The 24,704-nt window shown below is 38.8% G+C and overlaps 1 protein-coding gene across 2 annotated transcripts in view; it reads left to right on the top strand.

Moving 5' to 3' along the window:
- Window positions 1–24,704, top strand: part of CYFIP1 (cytoplasmic FMR1 interacting protein 1) — a 176,340-nt gene that overhangs the window by 77,596 nt on the left and 74,040 nt on the right. The window contains exons 13-21 of one of the 2 annotated variants that reach the window (XM_020992757.2): window positions 3,189–3,314; window positions 5,672–5,838; window positions 7,893–8,040; window positions 9,106–9,253; window positions 11,381–11,537; window positions 13,193–13,289; window positions 18,378–18,454; window positions 18,566–18,674; window positions 22,277–22,396. In XM_020992757.2, the coding sequence (XP_020848416.1) occupies window positions 3,189–3,314; window positions 5,672–5,838; window positions 7,893–8,040; window positions 9,106–9,253; window positions 11,381–11,537; window positions 13,193–13,289; window positions 18,378–18,454; window positions 18,566–18,674; window positions 22,277–22,396 (1,149 nt within the window). Of the gene's footprint in view, window positions 1–3,188; window positions 3,315–5,671; window positions 5,839–7,892; window positions 8,041–9,105; window positions 9,254–9,602; window positions 9,757–11,380; window positions 11,538–13,192; window positions 13,290–18,377; window positions 18,455–18,565; window positions 18,675–22,276; window positions 22,397–24,704 lie in introns of both variants that reach the window. The other variant, XM_020992755.2, reaches the window with a different exon arrangement.

A 24,704-nucleotide genomic window follows, 5' to 3' on the forward strand; every position in this document is an offset into this window, starting at 1 on the left:
GTAGGATCCATTGAAGGTTTTTTGAGCAGAATAATAGCATGTACCAGATCTGTGCACATGAAAGGTAGATCCTAGCACCAATATGGAGGATGATTTAAAGGGTAAAAATAAATGTACATGGAAAGACCTGTTCCTAGGCTATTGCAGCTGTCTAGACAAGTGATAACAGGGGGTTCTACTATGATAGTTTCAATAGGAATACAGAAGAGGGGACAGCATCCAGAAATATTATGCTGGTGGAACCAATAGGAGGACTTAGTAACTGATAGCATATGCACCCTGAAAAACGGTAAAGAGTGTTCAAACACAGGACACTGGAGGCAGTCTAGTGCTTTCTGTATAGTTGGTGCTTAGTAAATGTTTGTTCGATTGAATATGAATGATGATGCTACTGACAGAAATGATGTTTTATCAGGGGGAGGAAATTTTGGGGAAAGATAATAAGCTTGATTTTGGCCATGTGGAGTTTGAAGTACTGGTTGTACATTTGGGTCCAGGTATCCTCTAGGAATTTGTGGATGTAGATCTGGAACTTAGGAGAGACTAGAAAAAAGAGATTTGGGCGTCATCTATATAAAGAGAATAGATGAAGCCTAGAGATTGAATGAGATTGTCAAGAAAAGCATAGAAAAGAAAAAAAAAGTCAGTGGGGAAACTTCCCTTTCCTCATAAGGAATTTAGAAGAAGATGAGGGTCCATCCAGTGAAAAAGAAATGGTTGGAGAAACAGGAGGCTAACCAGGAGTGTCTCTAAGCCAAAGAAGGAAGGGGAGGTCAAGAGTTTTAAATGCTGCAGAAGCTAGGGAGGTAAGTGCTGAAAAAGACCACTGGTGATTAGGAGGATGTTGATAATTTTTTAAAGAGGGCATTGAGTAAATGACAGAGATGGAAACGATATTTTCTTTGTATCTATCTCTTTAAATGTTTATAGCTTTTGTTTTTACCTTCATTTTGAAATATGTTTCTGTCCCCCATCCTTTTTTTAAGTTCCTTTATGATTGTTCTTCCTAAAATTCACTGCTCAGAATGGAACATGATACTCTGGGCGTGGGCATAACAGCATTATTACCTCCCATGTCCTAGATGCTGAATTTTTTTTTTCTTTGTGAAGAAGCCTTATTGATCATTTCCCAGTAGGCCTCTACCTCCTTTGTAATAGAAAGATGGTTAAGAAGACAGGACGGTAAAACAGCTAGGTCTGGTGGCATGTGTACAATTCTTTTCCCTTGGTCCCTCACCTCTATTAAAAAGTGAAAATGTGGACACTGTATTTTGGTTATCATAGCATAAAAATGCAGTAGCTTTTTGACTGCTGTATTAAACACGTTGAGTTCGTAGTCCACTAAAACTTGCAGGTCTCTTTCACACAAACTGTTGTCTAGCCATACCTCCTTTCTCTTTCTGGTATGTGTGCAGTTGGTTGACTTTTTTGAAATCAAGTGCAGGATTTTAAATTTAATAGCAGTAAATATGACTGTCTTATGTTCAATCCCTTGTTCTGTTTGTCCAGATCTTTTTTTCATACAGCTTTTTGAAATTCAAAATTTTGAGAACTATACCATCTTTGTCTGTATCCAAGTCATTGGTATAGTCAGACAGAATGAAGTCGAAGACACTGTAGCGCTCTCTCCAAAATCATTTTATGGAGAAAAAAAAATTAAGGTAGTAACAAAGCAATAAGCAGAAGATAGATAAGGCTTCTTTTTTTTTTTAAAGCCAAGGGTAATTTTAATACAGTTCTCTTAAATTATATAAGAAATGCAAAACATCTCTGTGATTGCTCTTGATGAACATTTCATGGATGCTTCTTTCAGTTATTTTTCCACTGTGAATTGATTCACATGCTTTTAATTCTGTGTTGGATAATAGCTGTTCAGGTGGATTGTAGTTTAACCTCACTAATGATATTTCTAATTTTATGTGTAACAAAGATCTAAAGATTTGTAAGGCACAAAAGCCACCACCTTTTTAGAGCTTTTAAGGCAGATACCCGTCTACAGAGCACCTTGTTCCATTAGCTCTTGAACTATGATCATTCATTAAAATGTGTGTTTTTTGGGGCAGCTAGGTGGCACAGGGGATAGAGCTCCGGCCTTGGAGTCAGGAGGACATAAGTTCAAATCCGGCCTCATTTAACCTTGATTGCCTCACCCCCCAAAAAAAATGTGCATATTATTATTATTATTTTAAATTTTTGTTTGTTTTTGGGCAGGGTGGGGGGAGGCAAGGCAGTTGGGGTTAAGTGACTTGCCCAAGGTCACACAGGTAGTAAGTGTCAAGTATCTGAGGCCAGATTGGAACTGAGGTCCTCCTGACTCCAAGGCCAGAGCTTTATCCACTGCGCCACCTAGCTGCCCCTAATGTGTGCTTATTTGGAAAGGTTATGAAAAAGCTTCACAATCTCCTTATGTATGTTGTCTTACTTCTTGGTATATGTATCCTCATGGCTGATCATAGTGTGTGGCACATTTAAGTAAGCACATAACAAAAGATTTTTTTTATTCATTCTTCTTTTTTAAGCCTATATACCTTATAGGTAGATATGGATTTTGTGTGTGTGTGTGTGTGTGTGTGTGTGTGTGTGTGTGTGTGTATATGTATATGTATGAATATGTCTTGAATTACCCATCACGTACTGAGCCAGTCTTTGGCATTTTTATAGAAGTGGACTCTCTGTACCATACATGTGCATGTGTGTGTTTTGTCTCTGTGTAGGCTTGCCTGTCAGAACATAAACAGCATATTTTACCTCTATTTCGAGGCAGCTAGGTGGCAAGGTGGATAGAGCACTGGGGCCTAGAGTCAGGAGCCTTACTAGCTGTGTGACCCTGGGCAAGTCACTTAGCCCCATTTGCTTAGTTTCCTAATTTGTAAAATAAGCCGGAGAAGGAGATGACAAACCACGCCAATATCTTTGCCAAAAATGGAGTTACAGAAGAGGCAGACCGACTCAAACAACTGAGCGACAAAATAGGAACTATGTGTGAAGATAGTTTGCAGCAGATATATTGAGTCATAGCAGTTGAAAATCACATGATGTGATTGACCTTATAAAACCTTTGGGAATGACTTAATAACTAAAAATATGCTTTTGGCAGTGTACTAGAAAAAAAGCATTTCATACAATAGGGGTTTGTCTCTCACGCATTGTTCTTTCTTTCTCTTTTCCAATTTTCTCATCAATACCAGTATTCATGGAAACTTGTGCACCCCACTGACAAGTACTCCAACAAGGACTGCCCTGACAATGCAGAGGAGTACGAAAGAGCAACTCGATACAACTACACCAGTGAGGAGAAGTTTGCTCTGGTGGAGGTGAGAGAGTTATACCTCCTTCTGGTATGGATTTTGCTTTCTTTCCTCATTCTTTTTTTTACTTTTAAAAAAAAGGGGGACAGGGGGACAGCTAAGTGGCAGTGGATAGGGCACCGGCCCTGAAGTCAGGAGGACCTAAGTTCAAATGTGGCCTCAGACCAAACACTTGACACTTAACTAGCTGTGTGACCCTGGGCAAGTCACTTAACCCCAATTGCCTAAAATTTAAAAAAAAATTTTTTTTAAAAAGGGACAGCATTAGGTTGTCTCCTTTCCTTCTTCCATGGGACAATGGAAAGACTGCTAGACATTTCAAGGATAAGATAACTTAAGCGGGCTTAATCCCTATGTTTGCAGAGCTCTCTATGTTCCTAGAAGTGATCTCAAAATTGTGACTGTGGCTATAAAGAAAACTTGACATTAAGGTTGAATCTCAGTTTCTTTAGACCTGCTTTCTGAATTTTTTCCCCCAGTGTCATACTTGGACTATGAGCTGAGCCCATAATAAACCCTTTGTTCTCCCACCTGTATGACTTCACTCACTCTGTTTCCTAGTTTGAGAATTCCCTTCCTCCAGATGAAGATGAAATCTTGTTGGTCCTTTCCAGTCCAGTTCAAATGTCACCTTCTTTAGAAGCATCCTCTGATGCCCCAGCACCTTCCCATTTAATTTTCATTTAGCATTGCTCTGATGCATATAGCATGTAATATTATGTATTGTAATTATGTGTTTGCATCTTATTACTAAACTATAACATTCATGAAGATGGTGAGCTTGGAATAAAATAAAATTTTTGTATCTCACCCAGCACCAGCCTAGTAGTCTGTAGACAGTTGGTGTTTAATAAATACTATTCGAAAGAATGAGATACTTTCCCAAAAAGTGCATGCTGTAGGTTAGCTGAACCATATTTTTGCTACAGACGCTGGTGATTGAGGGTAGATATTTTCTTTAAAGAATCTTTGGAGCTTTTATTGAGAATGGATTATCCTTCCTGTCCCTCACAGAGCTGGCCATAGAAGATTCTTCATTCATTTTATTTCTTTGCCAAGCCACTAGAATGAGACAGATTTTGTACTAGAGCGGCCCTCTATCCCTTCCTTTAACTCAGTTCCCAAAGTCTAGCCTTTAGTGCTGATTTCCCCTGAGCTCATCCTTGTCTTTCAAGCTTCTGGTCATCTTTTTGTGGAAGAGGGAATGGCCCTGCGGTGTTGGCCTTGAGTTGTTTGTGCCCACCTTCCCACATCTTTTTTCCCCTTTTGAAACAGGAAAGGGGGTTCTAGTGGTAGGTCTCTGACCTGAGAATCAAGATGGCTTTGCTGTTCTTCACTGATAATAAACCTTGTGTCAACCTCTGGTGGTATATCAAAGCCAAAATGAAAAAATATGCCAGTGTTGTCTTTTGTTCTTTTTTAAGTGTTCTTCCAAGCTAGTGTTGCTATTTGCTGTCTTCCCTCTGTTTGAAAACTTGGAGTGAAAAAGGCCATTGAGGAGAAAGCATTTCTAAACTCCTAAGGTGCAGATCCAGTCATGTTACCCGCTCACTCAGTAAATTCCTATGTTGCTTCCAGGATCAAATACGAAATGCTTTGTTTGGCATTCAAAGCCCCCCTCTTACCTTTGCAGTCTTCTTACATCCCAACACATGCTCTTTGATTCAATGATGCTGGCCTCCAGGCTGATCCATGAGTGCCGCCATGAATACACACCATCTCTTGGTTCTGGGCATTTTGTCTCGCTGTCCCTTATGCCTGGAATGCTCCCTTCTCCACTCCAACTGGCTTCCTTTAGGACCCAACTAAAATCCCCCTTTCTACAGGAAGTCTTCCCCAACTCCTTTTGATTCCAGTGCCTTCCCTCTTTTAATTATTTCCTATTTATCGTGAACGTAACTTGCTTTGTATATATTTATTTGCATGTTGTCTCCCTCATTAGATGTTAAACTCCTTGAAGGCAGGGACTGTCTTTTGCCTCTTTTTGTATTCTTAGCACAGTGCCTGGCACATGATAGGTGCTTAATTAATGTTTATTTATTGATTCATTGCTGTTCTAGGGTTCTGTCCTCTTATTAGTACATTTCAAGTTAGAGGTGAAATATTCAGACTGTCCTGTTTTGTTTTCCTGGTGTACTTTGATGTGTCCACTGCCAGGAGGAATCACAGTAGAGCAAACAGGTAGTAAAGTAGACAGAAAAATGTTTTCTGTTTATGAAAGGGATTGCCTGGCCCTTTACCTATCTGCTTCTAAGCCTGTTACCTCCTGTTTGTGGTGTACTGAGGGCCATGCGTGTTCGTTTTCCTTTCTAGCCTTGGGTTTGATCCAGGTGTGTGTTTAAAATAGTGTTTCCTCTTTGCAGGTGATTGCTATGATCAAAGGCTTACAGGTACTGATGGGGAGGATGGAAAGTGTGTTCAATCATGCCATCCGTCATACCATTTATGCAGCCCTTCAGGACTTCTCCCAGGTTACACTCAGGGAGCCTTTGAGACAGGCCATCAAAAAGAAGAAGAATGTCATTCAGAGGTAAGTATTTGTTTAACTTACCTTCCTGTCCCTCTCCCTAATATTTCTATAATTATTTTATCGTACAGGTTGTGCATGTTTTGGTTTTTTGTTGTTGTTGTTTTGTTTTTCTTTTTCAATACATGCACTAAAAAAGGCAATGTGGAGTGTTGGATAGAGGGCCAATCTTGAGTCAGAAAGACCTGGCTTTAAGTCCTGCCATAGACATATATACTAATTGTGTGATCTTGGGCAAATCATTTAACCACTCAGTGCCTCAGAGTACTTTCTCAGGTTGAAAGTTACGGGAGAGTTTTTCATTTGCATGAGTAAAGAGAATTTTCATAAGGGAGAATTCCTCACATGGTTAAAATTACATGGAAAAATACCCCAAACTAACCTAAGAACTTCTGATGTTGTCTGCCCTTTGAAAAGGTGGCATTCCTCCCAAAGTAGTGATATTGGGAGGTCCCACCTTTGTCCCAGTGATGCTGACATCACTTACATGTAATTGACAGAATTACAGAATTCTAAACCATAACCTAGAGAACCCTCCACTGTAACATACCAGACAAAAGGTCGTACTGCCTCTGCTTGAAGACCTCCAGTGAGGTGGAACCCATTCCCTATCAGGATGGTTCATGTCATTTCCCTGTTGGGCATCTCTAATTGTTAAAAATCCTCTCCTGTAATGACTTTTTGTGGCTTGGAGGCATAAAGTGGCTTGCACAAAATCATATAACTAGTGAGCATTAGAACCAGGAATTGAACCGAGATCCATGATATCAGGTCCAGTGCTCTAGTAATATAATGTTATGGTGTTTCATTTCTTAAAAAAAATTATCTTGGGGCAGCTAGGTGGCACAGTGGATAGAGCACCAGCCCTGAAGTCAGGAGGACCTGAGTTCAAATCCAGCCTCAGACCAAACACTTGACACTTACTAGCTGTGTGACCCTGGGCAAGTCACTTAACTCCAATTGCCTAAAAAAAAAAAAAATTTATCTGTATTATATTGTATTGAGACCAGTGTGGAAGTCCTAATAGCACTCACCAAATTATATTATAAATGGCTTTGATTTCTCAGCAGTATTTTAAAACCCCATTTTGTGTGTGTGTGTGTGTGTGTGTGTGTGTGTGTGTGTGTATTGTGTGTGTGTATGTGTGTGTTTGTGTGTGTGTGTGTGAGAGAGAGAGAGAGAGAGAGAGAGAGAGTGTATGTAGACAGAGGTCAGTTTTCTTTTATCTTTTATCCCTGTAGACAGATTGACCTGTAGGCTTCTCTGCTTTAATTCTTTTTGATAGATGGCGTATAAGACACAATGGTTGCTGAAATACAAATGATGTTTTGTTATGACTACTGCTTTTCTAGAAAAACAGTTGCTTTTCAAATGGAGATCTAGCCAGCCTTTTCCCTCATGCTGCTCAGTTTGATTTACTATCCTTACCCTTGTTTCATAGCTGGTAAAAATATAGTGAATCTAAGTTATATAGGGACAGGGACTGCACCTGTGGTTTCATTCATAAAGGGAACTTCCAGGTGAGGAAATTACCTCTTCCAAAGGAGGTTTTAGCCCTTCCTCTGAAACTTAGAGTGTTGTAAGAGTTACCCAGAACCCTGGGAGGTTAAATAACCTGCCTACAGTCATACAATCAGTATGTATCAATTAAGACTGGATATATATTAAAAGTTAGTATTTAATGAATATTAAGTAGTATCTTCGAATTCTACTTAAGAGGTAAGCCTTTGGGTGGGGATATAATTATTCCTTTCTAAAATATTTATGTGTATGTACCCACACACATAGACACAGACACACATTCATTCATTCATTCATTCATTTATTTATTGTAAAGCCATATGGGAAGAGCTTTAGTGTTAGAATAAGGCCTTCACACTACATTCATCTTTCTTTTCTTCATCTTTTAAAATGAGAGTTAATTGAGATGAACTGTATAAATTGTTTTGTACTATATAAAGCATTATTCTTTAAATAAATATAATGCTTTAGTGAATATATGTAAAGCTTTGGCTTTGTCATATTTTGGTGATCTACTATTTTGTGGCTTTGCTCAGTGTTCTACAGGCTATCAGGAAAACAGTGTGTGATTGGGAGGCAGGACATGAGCCATTCAATGATCCTGCTCTAAGAGGAGAGAAGGACCCAAAGACCGGCTTTGACATTAAAGTTCCAAGACGGGCAGTGGGACCGTCCAGTACTCAGGTATTCCTCTTTCTTCACCCTGTGCCAATGCATGTCTCCTAGAGTAGAGCTGGGGATATTTTTTATGCTGGTAATTCTAAAGGTGGAAGCATGTTATGAATAGGGCATTGAAAGGAAAATCAAAATGTCAAATTGCTCTTCTCTGTTCCTTTCCCCTTTCAACCCCTGAATAAAAATGAAAGTCTGTCGTTTTGGTTGCGTAATGACCTACCCACCTACATGACTTTTCCTAATGCTATTTCCCCTTCCATACCAAATGCTTTTAAAATAAAAAATCCAAATTTGAAAGTCACACAGCAAACAAATTTATTTAAAAAAAAAATACTTAAGGTTTCCAAATTTCTTTATTTGCATACAGAAGCTCATTTACCTACTTAATCTCCTCCCTTCCTGAAAACTTGGGTGAAGAGCTATGTATATGTGTGATTATAAATAGTTCCTATATTGTGCTTTTATGTAGTTTTGTTGTTGTTTAAAATATGTGGTCATGGTTTATGTATGGAAATCTGCAAAATGTTAATCTCTGTAAAGAACACAAGTTGAAATTGTAAGTTTTTGTGGCTTTAGTGCTTCATTATTATTAAACCACCACCAATGTTCTCTCTTTGGTATGTTTGAGCCTTAAACTTCAGCAGCTTTCTGTGATCATTGCCTTTCACAAACTGATTTAATCAATTGTTCTTGTCTTGTTTTTCCTTTTCTGGGGCTAAACACTTCCTACTGATCTCTTCTGTTAGGTGTCGTTTGTAATATCTTCAGTGATATTGAAAAATCTTTTTGAAACATGTTGGCAAAACAAATGGCTGACTGTCTGAAATATTAAAATGTCTACAAAGTTTAAAAAAAAAAAAAGGATTTGATAGCTTAAATTTGGCTCGCCCAAATGGAAGAAACTTGTCTACTTTCGAGTGGCTAAGTTTACACTTGCATGTTGACTGCATTGCTTTCCACACCTAACAGACTAATCTATTTTCTCCTCTTTGTCTGTTTCCATTTCCTAATTGACCCACGTGTGTTTTATTAACGGATTCTCTCCCCCGCCTTTCCCTGTCTGTTGGTTTTTAGCTCTACATGGTGCGCACTATGGCAGAGTCCTTGAACTCTGCTGAGCTGTTGAAGCAGCTCAAGTCTTTGGGAATGGAAAAGCTTTTGCATGTGGTAAACAAGTTTCTGAGGCAGTCCTACATCTATCCACCTCTTTTAACCTTTGGTGGTAAGACATTACTTTTTTTAAAAGTTTATGACAATAAGGTGAACTGTTCTGCTACAAGTTGTCTCTCTAGATGAAGAAGTAGGTGTACTTTCCAAATGAGAAAGCCATCCTTTCTCCACGTGGTATTTGGTTCATTGGTTTGTTATCCAATCACGGGATACTGACATGGGATAGCCACATTGATGCTTGTCTCTCCCCTTCCTAGAAGGGTAACCATTTCTCGATAACCCCAGGGATTATCAATTTGTAGCCGAGCAGTCGCTTTCTTTGGTTTTCTCAGTTTTGCTCAACTAATGTTCCATGTGTATTTTTCCCCCTCCCTTTACAAATGTTTCCTTGAATGATACAGCTTTACATGGTGAGAACCATGCTAGAGTCCCTCATTGCAGACAAAAGTGGTTCCAAGAAAACTTTGAGAAGTAGCCTTGAGGGGCCCACCATATTGGACATAGAAAAATTTCATCGAGAGTCATTCTTCTACACTCATTTGATAAATTTCAGTGGTAAGAGATACAGATGATCAGTGTTCAGCCAAGCATGTCCTAACACCGCTAACACCATCCAGAATGTTTCCGATTGCTTGAGAGTTAACTTTGCTCTAGTCTGTTTTCTACTCACCTAGGACAGTGAAGTGTTGTAACCTTTTGCACCATGGTCACATTAGATAACCCAATGTTTGTGCTGTTTTGTCGTTGTTCTTGTGGTTATTGTTTTTTAAAGATAGTTCTTCCCTGGCTGTGGCACTCTTGGCAACAACTGTATAGTAATTCTTATTATTTTGTCACTTAAGCAAAAGTGAGTGCCAGGGCGTGTAATGGTCTGTTAAATATGTATAATTTTAGACCAGAGTGTGATTGCAAGGAACACCACATAATATGGGTTTCCGCATTTCTTCACCTCATACCCATTGTGGCATTGACAAGTGTTTAATGTCTAGACTTGATATTTGGAAGATGGTAACTCACTTCCAAGCTCAGGCAAACCAGGTTGTGTGTTTGTTTGTTTTTTCTTCATCAAGAATACCCCTTAGTTCTTGTTTGAATTGTAATCGGAAACATGCTACCCAGTAGATTTCGCCCACTGCCATCAGATGTATCTAGTCTTTGTCACCCCCACATTGTGCTGTCTGTCATGTTGATTTTGTTGCCTAGCACTTGGTTTTTAAAGTGCCGTATTTGTCCTGGCTCTCATGCTTGTCTTCAGCAATACATGTATTGGAAGGCAGAATTGTGTAGGCATTAACTTTTTTTTTTTCATCTTAAATATCCGTTAACAAAGCCTTCAACTGTTTTTATTACTGCCCAACTGTATTGTCTGTGCCTTCACGTCCTACTGGTAATCCTTAAAGAAATTTTCTCCTGATGAGAACAAAAGGGATCCTTCATATCTCTGCCCAAACCCTTGTTTCATCTCTCATTTTTAAAAAAAAGATGTCCTTTTAACCAAGAGACATGTCAGTGTGAGGCTGGGAATTGTGCAGTGGAAAGAGCAGTGTGTATGCAGTCAGAGAACCCAGCTTCTGAACCCAGTTGAACTTTTATTTGTTATGTGACCACATGCAAATCATTTAACTTCTCTTGACTTCACTTTCCTCCTCTGTAAAATGAGTATTGGATGACCTTTCTGGTCTCTTCCAACCCTAAACCTTTGGTCTTGTGAATTGGTAAAAGTCATTTGAGCTGCCGTGGTGGGCAATTCAGTAGTAAACATTGCCCACCTGATGTCGCTTCTAGCCACTGCAGTGCTTTATATCAGCATATGCTAAAGCCCTCTACCCTGCCTCTTAGCTTTAGACTAAATTGTGTTTTTGCCACGTGTTGATTTTTTGTAATCTTTTTCTTTTTTCATGAAAGGGAAGCTTTGAGTAGCTTATTGGGTGCTTTTATAAATGTATGTTTATATGGACATGCGTATGTATATAATTTTTGTTTTCCTGGGGGTAGGGACTTGGGAGGTTTTGCCCTTTCTTTCCCGTGAAAGGGGTCGCATTAGTACTGAGCTCTGGGAAGTTTTTAATGTCCCTTGCATTGTCATTTTATGCAAATGGCAGCCACAGTTTTAGCTTGCTTTTTCTGGTTGCTTTGGTTATGTAAGAGACTGATGCAGTGTAATCTTAAATCCCTGAAGAAACCCTTCAGCAGTGCTGCGACCTCTCCCAGTTATGGTTCAGAGAGTTTTTCTTGGAATTGACCATGGGCAGGAGGATCCAGTTCCCGATTGAGATGTCCATGCCGTGGATCCTGACGGATCACATCCTTGAGACCAAGGAGGCGTCCATGATGGAGTAAGCTTCTCTCATCTTCTTCCCTTAGTGGACTGATATGGGGACTCTCAGATGCTTTGTCATCTGACCTGTATTTGACGGTGACTGAAATCAATCAGTCAGCCAGTGAACATTTATTAAGCACCTTCTGTATGCCTGGCATTGTGTTAGGAACCAAGGATATAATTACAAATAATGAAACAACCTTTACTTTCAGTAAGGTTACAGTCTAACGCAGTGGTGTCAATCTCAAATAGAAATGGAACCACTCAACCATCTGGAGTGATCCTTTCAGGCCACATAGCGATTTAGAACACCATGCATTAACATTGTCTGTGTTCTATTATGTTATGTATGTTGGTGTATATATGTATTTCAGTATTTCCCAATTACATTTTAATCCGGTTCAGGCCACACAGAGATGTTTGACATCTCTGTTCAAACCCACTATTTGTCCATTTCTGGACAATGGAAATCACTCATGAGCCGATTTTGTTTAAAACCACCAAATTAAGTCATCTTAAGAAATGGCTTTTTTTCCCCAGGAGTTGAAATTATCGAAATGTATTTGAGATTCACTAACTTCTGTCGTGTAAACCAGAAAACAAAGGAAAGGGGAAGCAGGCTCACCCTACCAGAGACTCAGTTGGTAAAGGGGAGAATGTGTTCCCCAGGTGTTGTGGGGGGAATGTTGACACATCTGTTCTTGTTATAGTTTTGAACTATATATCCCTTTGTAAAGTCTTTTTAAAAAAATAGGGGCGGCATGTATGTTTGAGAATATATGTCCTTAGTGGTTCTGTCAATCTTAACTCAATTTTCTCTGACTTATTAAAAATGCCATCTATTTATTCTTTGTGTTTATTTCTCCTTCACATATCGGCCATATACCTTTCTTGTCATCATACTCTTCTGGAGATATTTTTACCAAATGGGGCAAGAAGGGAATATATGGGCCTTGTCATCACAGCTGGCATTCATGTAATGCTTTAACATTTTTAAAGTGCTTTAGAAATGTTATCTCCTTTGATCCTCACAATAATCCTGGGAGGTAGGTACTATTATTATTTCCATTTTACAGATGAGGAAACTGGCCAACCAAAGCTAAGTGACTTGCCCAAAGTCACACAGCTAGTAAGTGTCTGAGTCCAACTTTGAATGCAGGTCTTTCTGCATCCAAGTTCAGTGCTCTACTGAGTCACCTAGTTGTGCCTTGGATATCATTCAGGTGGCCGTTCCATTTCCAATACACTGTTGGATGGATCCAGAAGGCCAGTACGTATCACAAAAGCTAAATAAATCGTCCAAGTTGGAGTCTAATTTTTTACAGTCAGTCATCAAGCACTGTGCTAGACCCTGGGGCTACAAAGATAAAGGAACTTATATCCCTGCCTTCCTACAGGGTGTTGTAATATGGGGGGGGGGGATGTGAGGACATTCCATATTTGAAGGATTCATTTCTTTTCCTTCTTATTTAAAAATAAAATGAAGATATAGAAAAAGAATGAAAGAGCCAACTGTCTTACTAGTTATGAGTTCATAAGGATTATTACATTGTGTGAATTAAGAATTATTTCATTGGAAGGTTTTTATGTAAAAGCTGAATGTTGTCTAAGCTGAAAGCATCAGACAAAATTGGGGGGGAAATTTTAAAAACTTGTTTTTCCTTATTCCAGATATGTTCTTTATTCCTTGGACCTGTATAATGACAGTGCTCATTATGCTTTGACCAAATTCAAAAAGCAGTTTCTCTATGATGAAATTGAGGCAGAGGTAAGTTCTGTTTATTCAAATAGATTTTAATTCAACAATGATTGATGAAAGTTTATACTATGTGTAAGGAACTCATTGGCTTAAATATTTTCCAGTTATATTTTAATGTGGTTTGGGCAACTGTGGGATACAAAAATATCCAATTTGCAAGAAAAGCTACTGAGGCAGAGCTCTCAGCCAATAACTATTTATTTACTTTTTTTTTTTTTGGTAGGCTGTGGAGTTAAGTGACTTGCCCAGGGTCACACAGCTAGTAAGTGTTATGTGTCTGAGGCCAGATTTGAGCTCAGGTCCTCCTGAATCCAGGGTCGCTGCTCTATCCACTGCACTACCTAGCTGCCCCCCAGTAACTATTTATTAAAGGGACATGGCCTATTTTAGGGAATGGGACCTCAGATCTTCCTCATGCCCTGAAATCCCTCTTTCCTCCAGGGCCTTAGTTTTATAGTGCTTTATAGTCAGATGATACAGGAGATGAAAAGTAAAATACAGAGTCTCATTGGTTGATAGACCTACATCTTGACCTTCCAGGAGAACTTTCGGTTCATGCTTATTGTCAGTGACCGATGGAGGATGTTCAAATATGGACAGAGCTAATGCCATCCACTGACCCCACGTTGGGCAATAGAGAGCTATAGGTTGCTCAGGCAATGCAAAGACAAGGTCACCCCATTGGTTAAGGGCTCATAGGCCTGTTGGCCAAGTTCCATAGGCCCATTTGCCCTACAAAGGGACAGTAAGGATGGAGGGAAGATCAAAAATACCTAGGAGACTTTCCATGTCATTAAGTCATCTTCACCACTCTGGGCTTGGTCTGCTACTCAGCAGAAAGAAAGGGTAGAAATCCTCTAGTCAGCTTCCTATGATTAAGCAAGTGAACTTTGTAACAAACAAGTGAACTTATAATCTTATAGTTTAAAGTTTTGGGGCATAATATAAGAAAGAATCTATCTAACTGTATCTAATTATCACTAAATATATGCAAAGTATGTACTAATATTAATTGATTAGACTAGCTAAGTGTATATTCATAGACAAATGTATGTTGATGAACAAATATAGCTAAGATAATTACTACTGGATAAAACTGGTTGGAGTAAAATAGGAGTCTAAAAATTATTTCACACACAGCACTCAGGAGCTGTGACATTTATCACATTTGACACATCTATCTAGGCAACTCTGTCATAGCTGATCTGAATTGATTGAGGGAGTTTGCTTACAAGGAGTTCCCTAGGGCGATGAAATCATAGATCCAGACAAAGCCAAAAACACCTTAAATATATTTAGCGCTTACAAATTATATTTGATCATTTAATGATCCCACTTCTATACTTCTGTGCAACACTGTAAATTTTATGCTATCTTTTTTCCATTAAGCCACAATAATTAATTAATAGTGCTTCTTCCCAAAAGTTAATACTGACTTACCATAATCTGAACCAGATATAGAGTGATATCTTGAAGATTCTTTTCCTCGTTGAAAACTAATGAGTCTAAATAACTATCATGCCAAAATAACAGTTAACCTTTATATAGATAGTCCTTTAAAGTTGCAAAGAATTTGACATATGTGATCTGATTTGACTTGTGAGATAAGTAGAGTAAATGTTATTATCTTCGTTTTACAAACAATGAAACTGAGGCCCAGGGGTGTTGAATGACCTGTCCAAAGTCACTGACGGAACCAGAATTTTTAAATTTTAATTTTAATTTGAAACCAGCTCTTATGATTCCACATCCAATGCTTTTTCCATTATACCATCTTGCCTCTACCAACACTAGATATAGTACACTGTTGTTTGAGAATAACATGAAATAATAGATCTGACAGTACCACCAAAAATTAAAAGTACTGAACATATGTAACATGATGGTATCACATAGTGTGCACTCCTCAGGCGTTGAAAGTCAGTATATTGGTCAGCGATCCATAGTCCTTTCTTCAGTTGTTCTTTAATGCATACTTTGAGGACTACCTTTAACTATTATTTCCATAACTGTTTAATCATAGTGAATTATGTTCTGTTTAATTTCCCTTGATTCTCTGACTTTGATTAAAAATCATGCTCATGTGTATCTTTTGAGTTCTTTTCACAACTAATAATAGGATTCCTTAATAAATGTAAATGCACATGTAAAGGCTGGAGGTTTTAATTTATCACTGATAAAAATAAGATCAAAATTTAAATTCTTTATCATGATTATTTAGCACCACTTTTGGTAACATGGCTTCTCATAATACAGCCTTTTGACCTAGAGATACCACTGTTAGACACATATCTCAAAGAGGTCAAAGAAGGAAAGGTATAGTATGTTGTTACTGCCGCACTTTGTATAGTAGCAAAGAAAAGGAAACAGACTACATGTCCAGCAATTGGAGAAGAGCTAACAAATTTTAGTATGTGAAATGGAATATAAATAGGCAGTAAGAAATGGTGAATATGTAGAATTCAGGGAAACATGAAAATTTAGATGAACAAATGTGGAGTGAAGCAAGCAAAATGGGGCATGGCAGGAGGTATACAACGACTATACCAAAGTGAAAGAAAGGAACACCAAAACAAAATGGAATGCTGTAGAATTATAATAACGAACGCTTGGCCCCACAGAGGAGTTGAGAAAATGCAGTTCCTGTGTTTTTTTAAAGAGTTGGGTGACTCTGGGTATGAAATTTCGCGTCTGCTATCAGATATGGTTGATACTTTAATTGATTTGACTGAATCTCTTTAAAATTTTTGTTCATGGGTAGGTCCATTTGGTGGGGGGTGGATACGTATGATGCAAAGACCAAAGACATCAATAAATGCAAAGTATGGGGCAGCTAGGTGGCGCAGTGGATAGAGCACTGGCCCTGGATTCAGGAGGACCTGAGTTCAAATCCGGCCTCAGACACATAACACTTACTAGCTGTGTGACCCTGGGCAAGTCACTTAACCCCATTGCCTAACCAAAAAAAAAGAAAAAAAAGGAAATGCAAAGTAGATGAAAATTATAATGAGTTCAATGGACGAGATAGCAAGAAGGGGGAAAAAGATACAGCTGTTGAGTACTGTTTTTACCGTTTTGGCCAGAAACTCTAAGGGTCTTCCTCTTCTAGATTAGTTTTTTTCCCCTTTTTTTTTTGACTAGGTAAAGAGGCCATTCTCTGCCTCATTTCTTACCTAGTCTTAATCACTAGACCTATTAAAGATCTTATCTTAAAAAGGCCAGCGGCTCTCACTGCATTGAGAGCCATCTCCACTCCTCCTGATCTATATCTCGCCACTGGACCCAGATGGCACCAGAGAAGATGAGACCGGTGACTTTGCACAGCCCTGCCTCACTTCAATCAAGTTCACTTGCATGTCATGGCATCACCTCCCTGGTGTCATGGTCCTTTTCAAGAACAAAGGACAAACAACTATTTTTATAATTGTTAGTGCAATTACAGTTTGCTATTTCTGATATTTGGTCGTTGAATGACTTAAGAGTTATTCTCCAATCATTTCTTTATCAATCTCACAAAAATAGGGGGTCTTATCAGGGAGTAGAAATAATTTTCCAGGATTCTACAATAGATCATAAGAGCAGCTGGATCTCCTACTGGAATGATCATCCCAGCATTCTTAAAAATAAAAGTTTATTGAATAGCTTTTGTTTTTACATCTTCTGTACTTCCCACAACATTCCTCTCCCAACCCTTCTTTTTTTCTTTCTTTTGTTTTCTTTCTTTTTTTTTTTTTGGTGAGGCAGTCAGGATTAAGTGACTTGCCCAGGGTCACACAGCTAGTAAGTGACAAGTATGAAGGCTGGATTTGAACTCAGGTCATCCTGATTCCGAGGCCAGAGCTCTATCCACTGCACCACCTAGCTGCCCCTCCCTAACCCTTCTTTGAGAACTATCCGTTACAATAAAGCATGAAGAAAGGAAGAAAGAGAAAAAAATTTCAACAAAACTAAACAATGTATCACAAAAATCTGATGTTACATGCAGGTACTCCATACCCATGATCCTGTATTTCTACCAAGGGGAAATGAAGGATGCAACATTATGTATCTTCTTTGGAGTCAAATTTCATTACTTTTATTTTGCGACAGTCAGGATTTACTTCTTTTTTGGTTGCCATTCTTTCCAGTTGTATTGTTGGAGTCATGGTGTATATTGTTTTCTTTTCTCTGTTACTCTCCTTTGAGTCACTGCATATGTCTTTCTCTGTATCTCTGTATTCAACAAATTCATCATTTCTTAATAATGCAGTAGTATTCTATTGCATTTCATGTACTTCCACCATTTGTTCAGTTATTCTCTAATTCATGAGTGACTTAGTTTCTAGTTCTTTGTTTATCACAGCATTTTCTAAGACCCCTTCTAACTTTCATATTCTGCAACTTTGGGCTATATACTCTTTTGGGAGGAAGTATGGGGAGTAAGTTCCTGAATCTAGTATGTCTTCTGTTTAGGTCTCCTTCAGACCTGGAACTGGGTTGAGGGGGGCAGGGGACAATGTGCCACAGTTAAGGAAAGTACCAAACTAGGAGCCTGTAAGACTTGGGTTCTAATCCCAGGTCTGGCACTTCCATTAACTCACTTCGTAGCTATGGGTAAATGATTTCAGCTCTCAAGAACTGGGTTTCTCCTTTGTTAAAATAAAAAGATTAAATTTAGGTAATCTTTGAAGTCCCTTCCATCTTCACAGTTCCATGATTCTGATAGTGGTGATGACTCTTCTTTTTAAGGGGAAGCCTGATGTAATGGATAGAGTCAGAAAGAACTTTGTTTCTCATCCCACCTCTGACATTTATTAACTCTCTGATCCCCAGCACATGACTTAACCCCTTTGGATCACTTTTTCTTCATCTGTACAATGGGGCAAATACTACATTATAGTATTTACCTTTCAGGGTTGACCAGCTGAAATAACATATGTTATAGTTTGTCACGTTGAAAGGGCTACATGGATGTCAATTGTTATTATTTGTCAAGATGCCTCTAAATGCCTCCTTAATGACAATTTGAAGTGAGAATTTGAACTTTTTTTTTTAATGTGATTGTTGTTGATTTACCAGTACTTTTAAAAACTTGGTTCGTGTTCCTTTTTTTTAAAGGTGAATTTGTGTTTTGACCAATTTGTTTACAAACTAGCAGACCAGATATTTGCATATTACAAGGTTATGGCAGGAAGGTAAGTACTAATTAGGTTTATGGCATTAGCCCAAGAAAGTATTTCACATTTTTACTAGAATTTGCAGTTCATTGGGTGACAGACTTTTTGCCCTTTCCCTTTCCTTCCTAGTTTGCTTCTCGATAAACGGTTACGGTCAGAATGCAAGAATCAAGGAGCAACAATTCACTTGCCACCATCAAACCGCTATGAAACACTACTGAAGCAGAGACATGTGCAAGTAAGTGAACTGTTTTGGGGTTTTTTGGATTTTTTTGGGTTTTTTTTTTTTTTGCAATTGGGGTTAAGTGACTTACCCAGGGTCACACAGCTAGTAAGGGTCAAATGTTTGGTCTGGGGCCAACTTTGAATTCAGGTCTTCCTGACTTTAGGGCTGGTGCTCTATTCACTGTGCCACCTAGCTGCCCAACTGTTGTTTTTTTTAAATGCTATAATATAAAAGCATCAGTTGGTTTTTAGTAGCTGGTAATAGATGTAAAAATGGATTTTGCAGGGGTTTGTATAGTGGTGTCTCTGCCTGCATGAGTAGTACTTACATTGCAAAAACGATCTGTTCAACTATGAACATACAGCGAAACAAATAAACATTCGTATCTGGCCTTGAACTGGCTTTCTTGCCAGTAGTATAGGGAGTGGGGCAAGAGAATATGAATTTTAGGCAGGGAGATCATTTCTGACTCTTGGGAAGATGTGTGAAGACCCTGTTGCCCTGTGGAATACTTTGGTATTCCATTGACATGGCTCTGGTAGTGGTTAGCATCAGTGCCCTCATGGTCAAGGATTGCTTGCCACCAGAGTTTGGTAGGTTTCCGTGAGAAGCAGGTGCTCAGAGCTGTTGGTTTCCCTTCTCCATGGGTCACCTGGAGGAAGTTGTTGAAAGCCCTTCATGCATGTGAGTGATTGTGGAGAGAAGAATAGAGCCCTTTGCTGGGGGATTTCCCTAGGAGAAGATTCATAGTTAATATATTGACATGTGTGAGTGACTGTTGTTTTTTTTTCCCATGGCTTATTCATAGCTTCTAAGTCTAAGAAGTTGACATTTTGATTTCACCTCCCCACAACTGTATATATCCATTTGATGAATTTCTCTGTCAGTTATTTAGTGTTGCAGTGCCTATCAAAAATAAATAAATAAATAGCTTGGGGAGAGTCAGGGATAACCTTTAAAAAGAGGTAGTGTGGTATAATGGTAGGATTGCTGGACTCCAAGTCCAGCAGTCTGGTTTCAATCCCGGATTTGTCATTTGGAAGCTGTGGGGCTGTGTGTAAGTCACTTTGCTTGTCTGAGCCTTGACTTCCCCATCTGGAAAGCAAGGAAGGAAGGAAGACAAGATAAGATAAGAAACTGACAACCTTACCAATAAGGGTTGTTGTACTGAAGTGCTATATCAGTCTTGAAGTGTACTCTAAATATGACTTATTATAATAAAGCAAATATAATATTTTAATCACAAATATGAATTACTCTTTCTTTCTCCCCCATAAAATTGATAATTTCATTATATTACAATAATTATCTTAATAATACAGCTGATGAATAGTGCATAGCCATCTATAATGGAGGTCCAGTTATATCATTATGTCAAACTGAATAGAGGCTTAGTCTTGTGGAAAGATACCTGGAATACTGCTTAAGACACTTGGGCTCTAATCCAGCTTTATACCACTGTATAGCTGGCTGTGTAGCCATGGGGAAAATCACTTAGTCAGGAACTCAAGTGAGCTCACCTAAATTCCTTTTCTTTCTTTCTTTTTCTTTTTTTTTTTTGCTTTTAGGCAATTGGGGCTAAGTGACTTGCCCAGGGTCACACAGCTAGTAAGTGTCAAGTGTTTGGTCTGAGGCCAGATTTGAACTCAGGTCCTCCTGACTTCAGGGCCGGTGCTCTATCCACTGCGCCACCTAGCTGCCCCCCCTAAATTCCTTTTCAAACAACTTTAAATAACACCTCAAAATGAATTCTGGAGTGGTAGAATCCATAAAAAGATAAGGGGAAAGAATTTTCCAGTCAAGACACGTTAGAACGTTGGCAGGAAAGGTCTGTCCAACACAGGCCATACCCCAGCAAATCAGCTGCTAGCCTTGTGAGCAGCTGAATCAGTAGCGGCTTCCAGAGCTCTCAGACAGTCAGGAGGTCTGACAGATCGTCAGAAGGAGATTACAGGGGGTGCCTTTGCCGGACCTAGAGGCAGAACTGTCTTCTCATTTTGGATCCAGGTCATAGCTTAAGGATGAGGAGCACTAGCATAGCAGAGCTGGCAGCCGCAGGGAAGCAGGGACTCTTTTCACAAGTTCCAGGGCAGAAAAGAGTGCTTATGGTCACTCACAGACCAGAGCACAGACCAAGGCAATAGAAATATCCCTCTTCTTAGATCATACCACCTTGAACCCCCCAGAAGTAGCTCAGAAAACAGCTGCTCAAAAAGCACGAAGCTTGGGATAGTGCCTCCTTTTCTCTAGGAACAGAGCCCAACTTTAACATAAAGTTAAAAGTCAAGAAATAGATTGGGAAAATGAGCAGACAACAAAAAAAGGGACTTGACCACAGAAAGTTACTGTGGTGATAGGGAAGATCAAAACACAGACTCAGAAGAAGACAACATCCAGAGCCTTAAAGTAAAATGTGAATTGCTGTCGGGCCCAAAAAGAATTCCTATAAGAGCTCAAAAAGGATTTTTAAAATCAGATAAGAGTGGTAGAAGAAAAATTGGGAAAAGAAATGGGAACGATTCAAGAAAATCACACACAAAAAAAGTCGTATCTTGGTAAAGGAAGCACAAAAAAATAACACCTTAAAAAACAGAATAGACTAAACAGGAAAAAAAGGCACAAAATCCACTGAAGAGAAGAACTCTTTAAAAAGCAGAATTAGCCAGATGGTAAAATATGTACACCTCTTCTCACTGAAGAGAAGAATTCATCAGATTCTCAGCTGTAGTAGTATAAGGTTAATAGGTTGAGAACACCAGAAAGATTGTGAATCAACTGGATCTTTTATAGTCAAGTCAGAAAGCATTTATTAAATGCCTGTTATGTGCGTGTGTGTGTGTGTGTGTGTGTGTGTGTGTGTGTGTGTGTGTGTGTGTTTGAGGTATTCCAGGAGGACTCCATCTTTCACCCAATTCTCACCTCCTGCACAATGACCACACCCCACTTGACCATCTTGGCAGGTGACCTAAAAACTAGGTTGAGAATAACCAGCAGGTAACCGGGAGGCCTCAGACCTGTCCATGAGTTAGGGGAATGCCCACCCCAAGCATGTGAAGCCTTCCCCAGATGGAATAGGTGGATTAGAACAATTTTTTCGAACGCCTGTGAATGCTGCCAAAGCAAGTATCGTAGAGTACTTGGAGCTTGTCAGACATTGAAGTTGCCAAGGTCGTCTGCTGTTGCAAGGTCCTTCTGACTTCTGTCTTGCTGCTGGACTTTGATGACTGGAATAGAAAATAAGGCTGAAGACTTTGTTCACCTCTGCCTCACTTAAGTCCACTTCACATAAAACTCAAGACATTGTTGGTCCTCTTTGAAGACAAAGGACAAATGACAACAACAGCATTCATTTAGCCATTTCAGGTTCCCAGACTTATTTTTACAGATACTAAGGTCCACACTACATGGGAGACTTTAACAGTACATCTATGAGGGAAGCCTTTATTAATTAGAACAAGTGTTCACTCTCCTGATCTCAGTGAACTTTTAACATTGTATACAAATACCTATGTTCTTTCTTATGTAGTAACCAAAATTAAACTCTTAAATTGGTTTCTTGAAAAATGTTTAGAAGACTTTTAAAAATTGGTTTAAATGGGTCACTTTTCTTTCAGCTTCTTGGTAGGTCAATAGACCTCAATCGTCTGATTACTCAGCGTATTTCAGCAGCTGTGTATAAGTCGATGGAGCTGGCAATTGGGAGATTTGAAAGTGAGGACCTGACCTCAATAGTTGTAAGTACCATTGTGCCATGGTAGTAACTTGGAGTTACATTGTTCATTCCCATGAACCCAGCTTCTTTTAGTAGTAATGCAGTTGGATGCTTTTCTCTTCTTTTATATAATTAAAAATTTTTTTCTTTTTTAAATGGCAAACATAACAATTATTTAACAGTCAGCTAACATTCATTAAGTAAGTGCCAGGCACATTTGTCAATGAAAAAGAAAGAAAGAAGCTTGTATAAGTAACTGTGAGCTTCTATTATGTATCATTTGTTTTTTAAGAAGTGTGTAAGTACCATATTTGCACACCTGCGAATACATGCACGTGAATGTATGTGTATATAGATGCAGTGTGTGTGTCTATGCACACCCACATATAAAATTCAGAAAGTTAATAATACAACTTCTCCGTGTCCTTTTCTGGACTTTTTTGTGGTCTTCTGTACATTTAAAAAATATAATTTTTTTTGTGAGTCAGTCAGGGTTAAGTGACTTGCCCAGGGTCATAGAGCTAGTAAGTATCGAGTGTCTGAGAGCAGATTTGAACTTGGGTCCTCCTGACTCCACGGCCAGAGCTCTGTCCATTATAATACCTAGCTACTCCTAATTTAAAAAATGTTTTATTGATGTTCTTCTTTTGCATATCTGTCTCAATCCACTAAACCCTGGGCCACCTATCCCTCTCTACCCTAACCTCACCAAGTGTAAGCTGTTCCTTGTAACAAATATGTATTGTCGAACAAAAAGAATCAACATATTAGTTCTGTCAGAGAATTCGACTTCCATTCTCCATCTCTGGTCCATTATCTTTTTGTCAGGAAGCAGGAGGTATATTTTGTGATCATTCTTTTGAAATCACTATTGTTTGCTATATTAATCAAAGTTCTGACATCCTTATCCCTAAGAGAAGATTGGTTTTCATGGACAAATAGAAATGGTGTTCATAGTTGAGTTGGACGTTTCAAGCAATTCCTTAATATTTGCACATATTTTAATTATAAATATAGTATCCTGTGTGAGGAATAGTTTAAGCGGCATAGTGTATGTTGAAGGGAGTAATGTGTTTAAAAGTTGGAAAGATAAGAAGGGGCTAGATTGTAAAGAACCTAAGAGAAGACCTTACATTTAAAACTGGAGGTAATAGAAAGCTACTAGATCTCATTATACAGGGGATGGAGGGATAGGTGGGTGGGGAGTGACATGGTCAAGGTACACTTCAGGAAGTCATTTTGGCAGTTGTGTAAAGGATAGATTGGAATGGGGAGAGATGTGAGGCAGGAAATCCAATCAGAAAACTTTTCTTGCAACAGTCTAGATGAGAGGTTATGAGGGTATGAAGTAGGCTATGTGAATGGAGATGTGAAGACATATGCAAGAGATATAGAAAAAGAAACGACCGGATTTGGCAGCTTAATGGATATATGGAGTGAGCAGGAAGAAAAGAATCAGGGGTGTCTCCAGAGTTGAAGACTAGAACCCCATTAGATGGTAAGCTCCACTTTTTGTGTCCTTAGAGCTTAGTACTATACTGTACATTATAGGTGCTTAATAAATGTGGATTAGTGGTGGTCCACTTGACAATAATTAAGGAAGTTTGAAAGAGGAGTCAGTTTGTGGGGAAAAATAATAAATTCTGTTTTAGAAATGTTGAGTTTGAGATGCTCAGGGGACATTCAGTTCAAAATATCCAATAGATGGTTTTTGGTGCAGGACTCAAGCTTGAGAGAGACTAGAGGTGAGAGGGAGTGTGTGTTTGTGTGTGTGTGTGTGTGTGTGTGTGTGTGCGCGCATGCGCACGCACATACAAACCTGGAAAGCATCTGTATAGAGATGATAGCTGAAACCATGAGAACTGACAAGATCAGCAAGTCAGTGTAGAGAGAAGAGGGATCATCTTCAGTGATTTACCTATAATGAGTTTCTTGAAATTTTCCTTCCAGGGAGACCTAGTTGCCAGTTTGAAACCATGAAATAGAGCAATTTTAGGTTTCCTGATGAAACTGAAGATAAAACTTATGGCTTTTTTTTTGCTTGTGATTTTTATAGTATAGTCTCCTTATTGTATGAGGGATAGAAGAGTGACCTAAGACCCCAGTAATTACACTGGAAAGAGAATTTTCCTGTAAATCAGCTTGAAGGTCTGATAATGAATGTCTGTTATCATCTTCATCCTCATCATCATTTTCATCATTATTTAGGTATTTTAAAAATAGTCTAAGATTGGTTAGGAGGTACATAATCAGTTTTCAGAAAGAAATTTCCGTGTTTTTCTTAAAACTATTGAGGGCAATATTAATTCAACAGGGGAGATTTTGAGCGT

Source organism: Phascolarctos cinereus, unplaced genomic scaffold, assembly GCF_003287225.1.
Source record: "Phascolarctos cinereus isolate Bilbo 61053 unplaced genomic scaffold, phaCin_HiC Scaffold_726;HRSCAF=1367, whole genome shotgun sequence".
NCBI classification, from domain to species: domain Eukaryota; kingdom Metazoa; phylum Chordata; class Mammalia; order Diprotodontia; family Phascolarctidae; genus Phascolarctos; species Phascolarctos cinereus.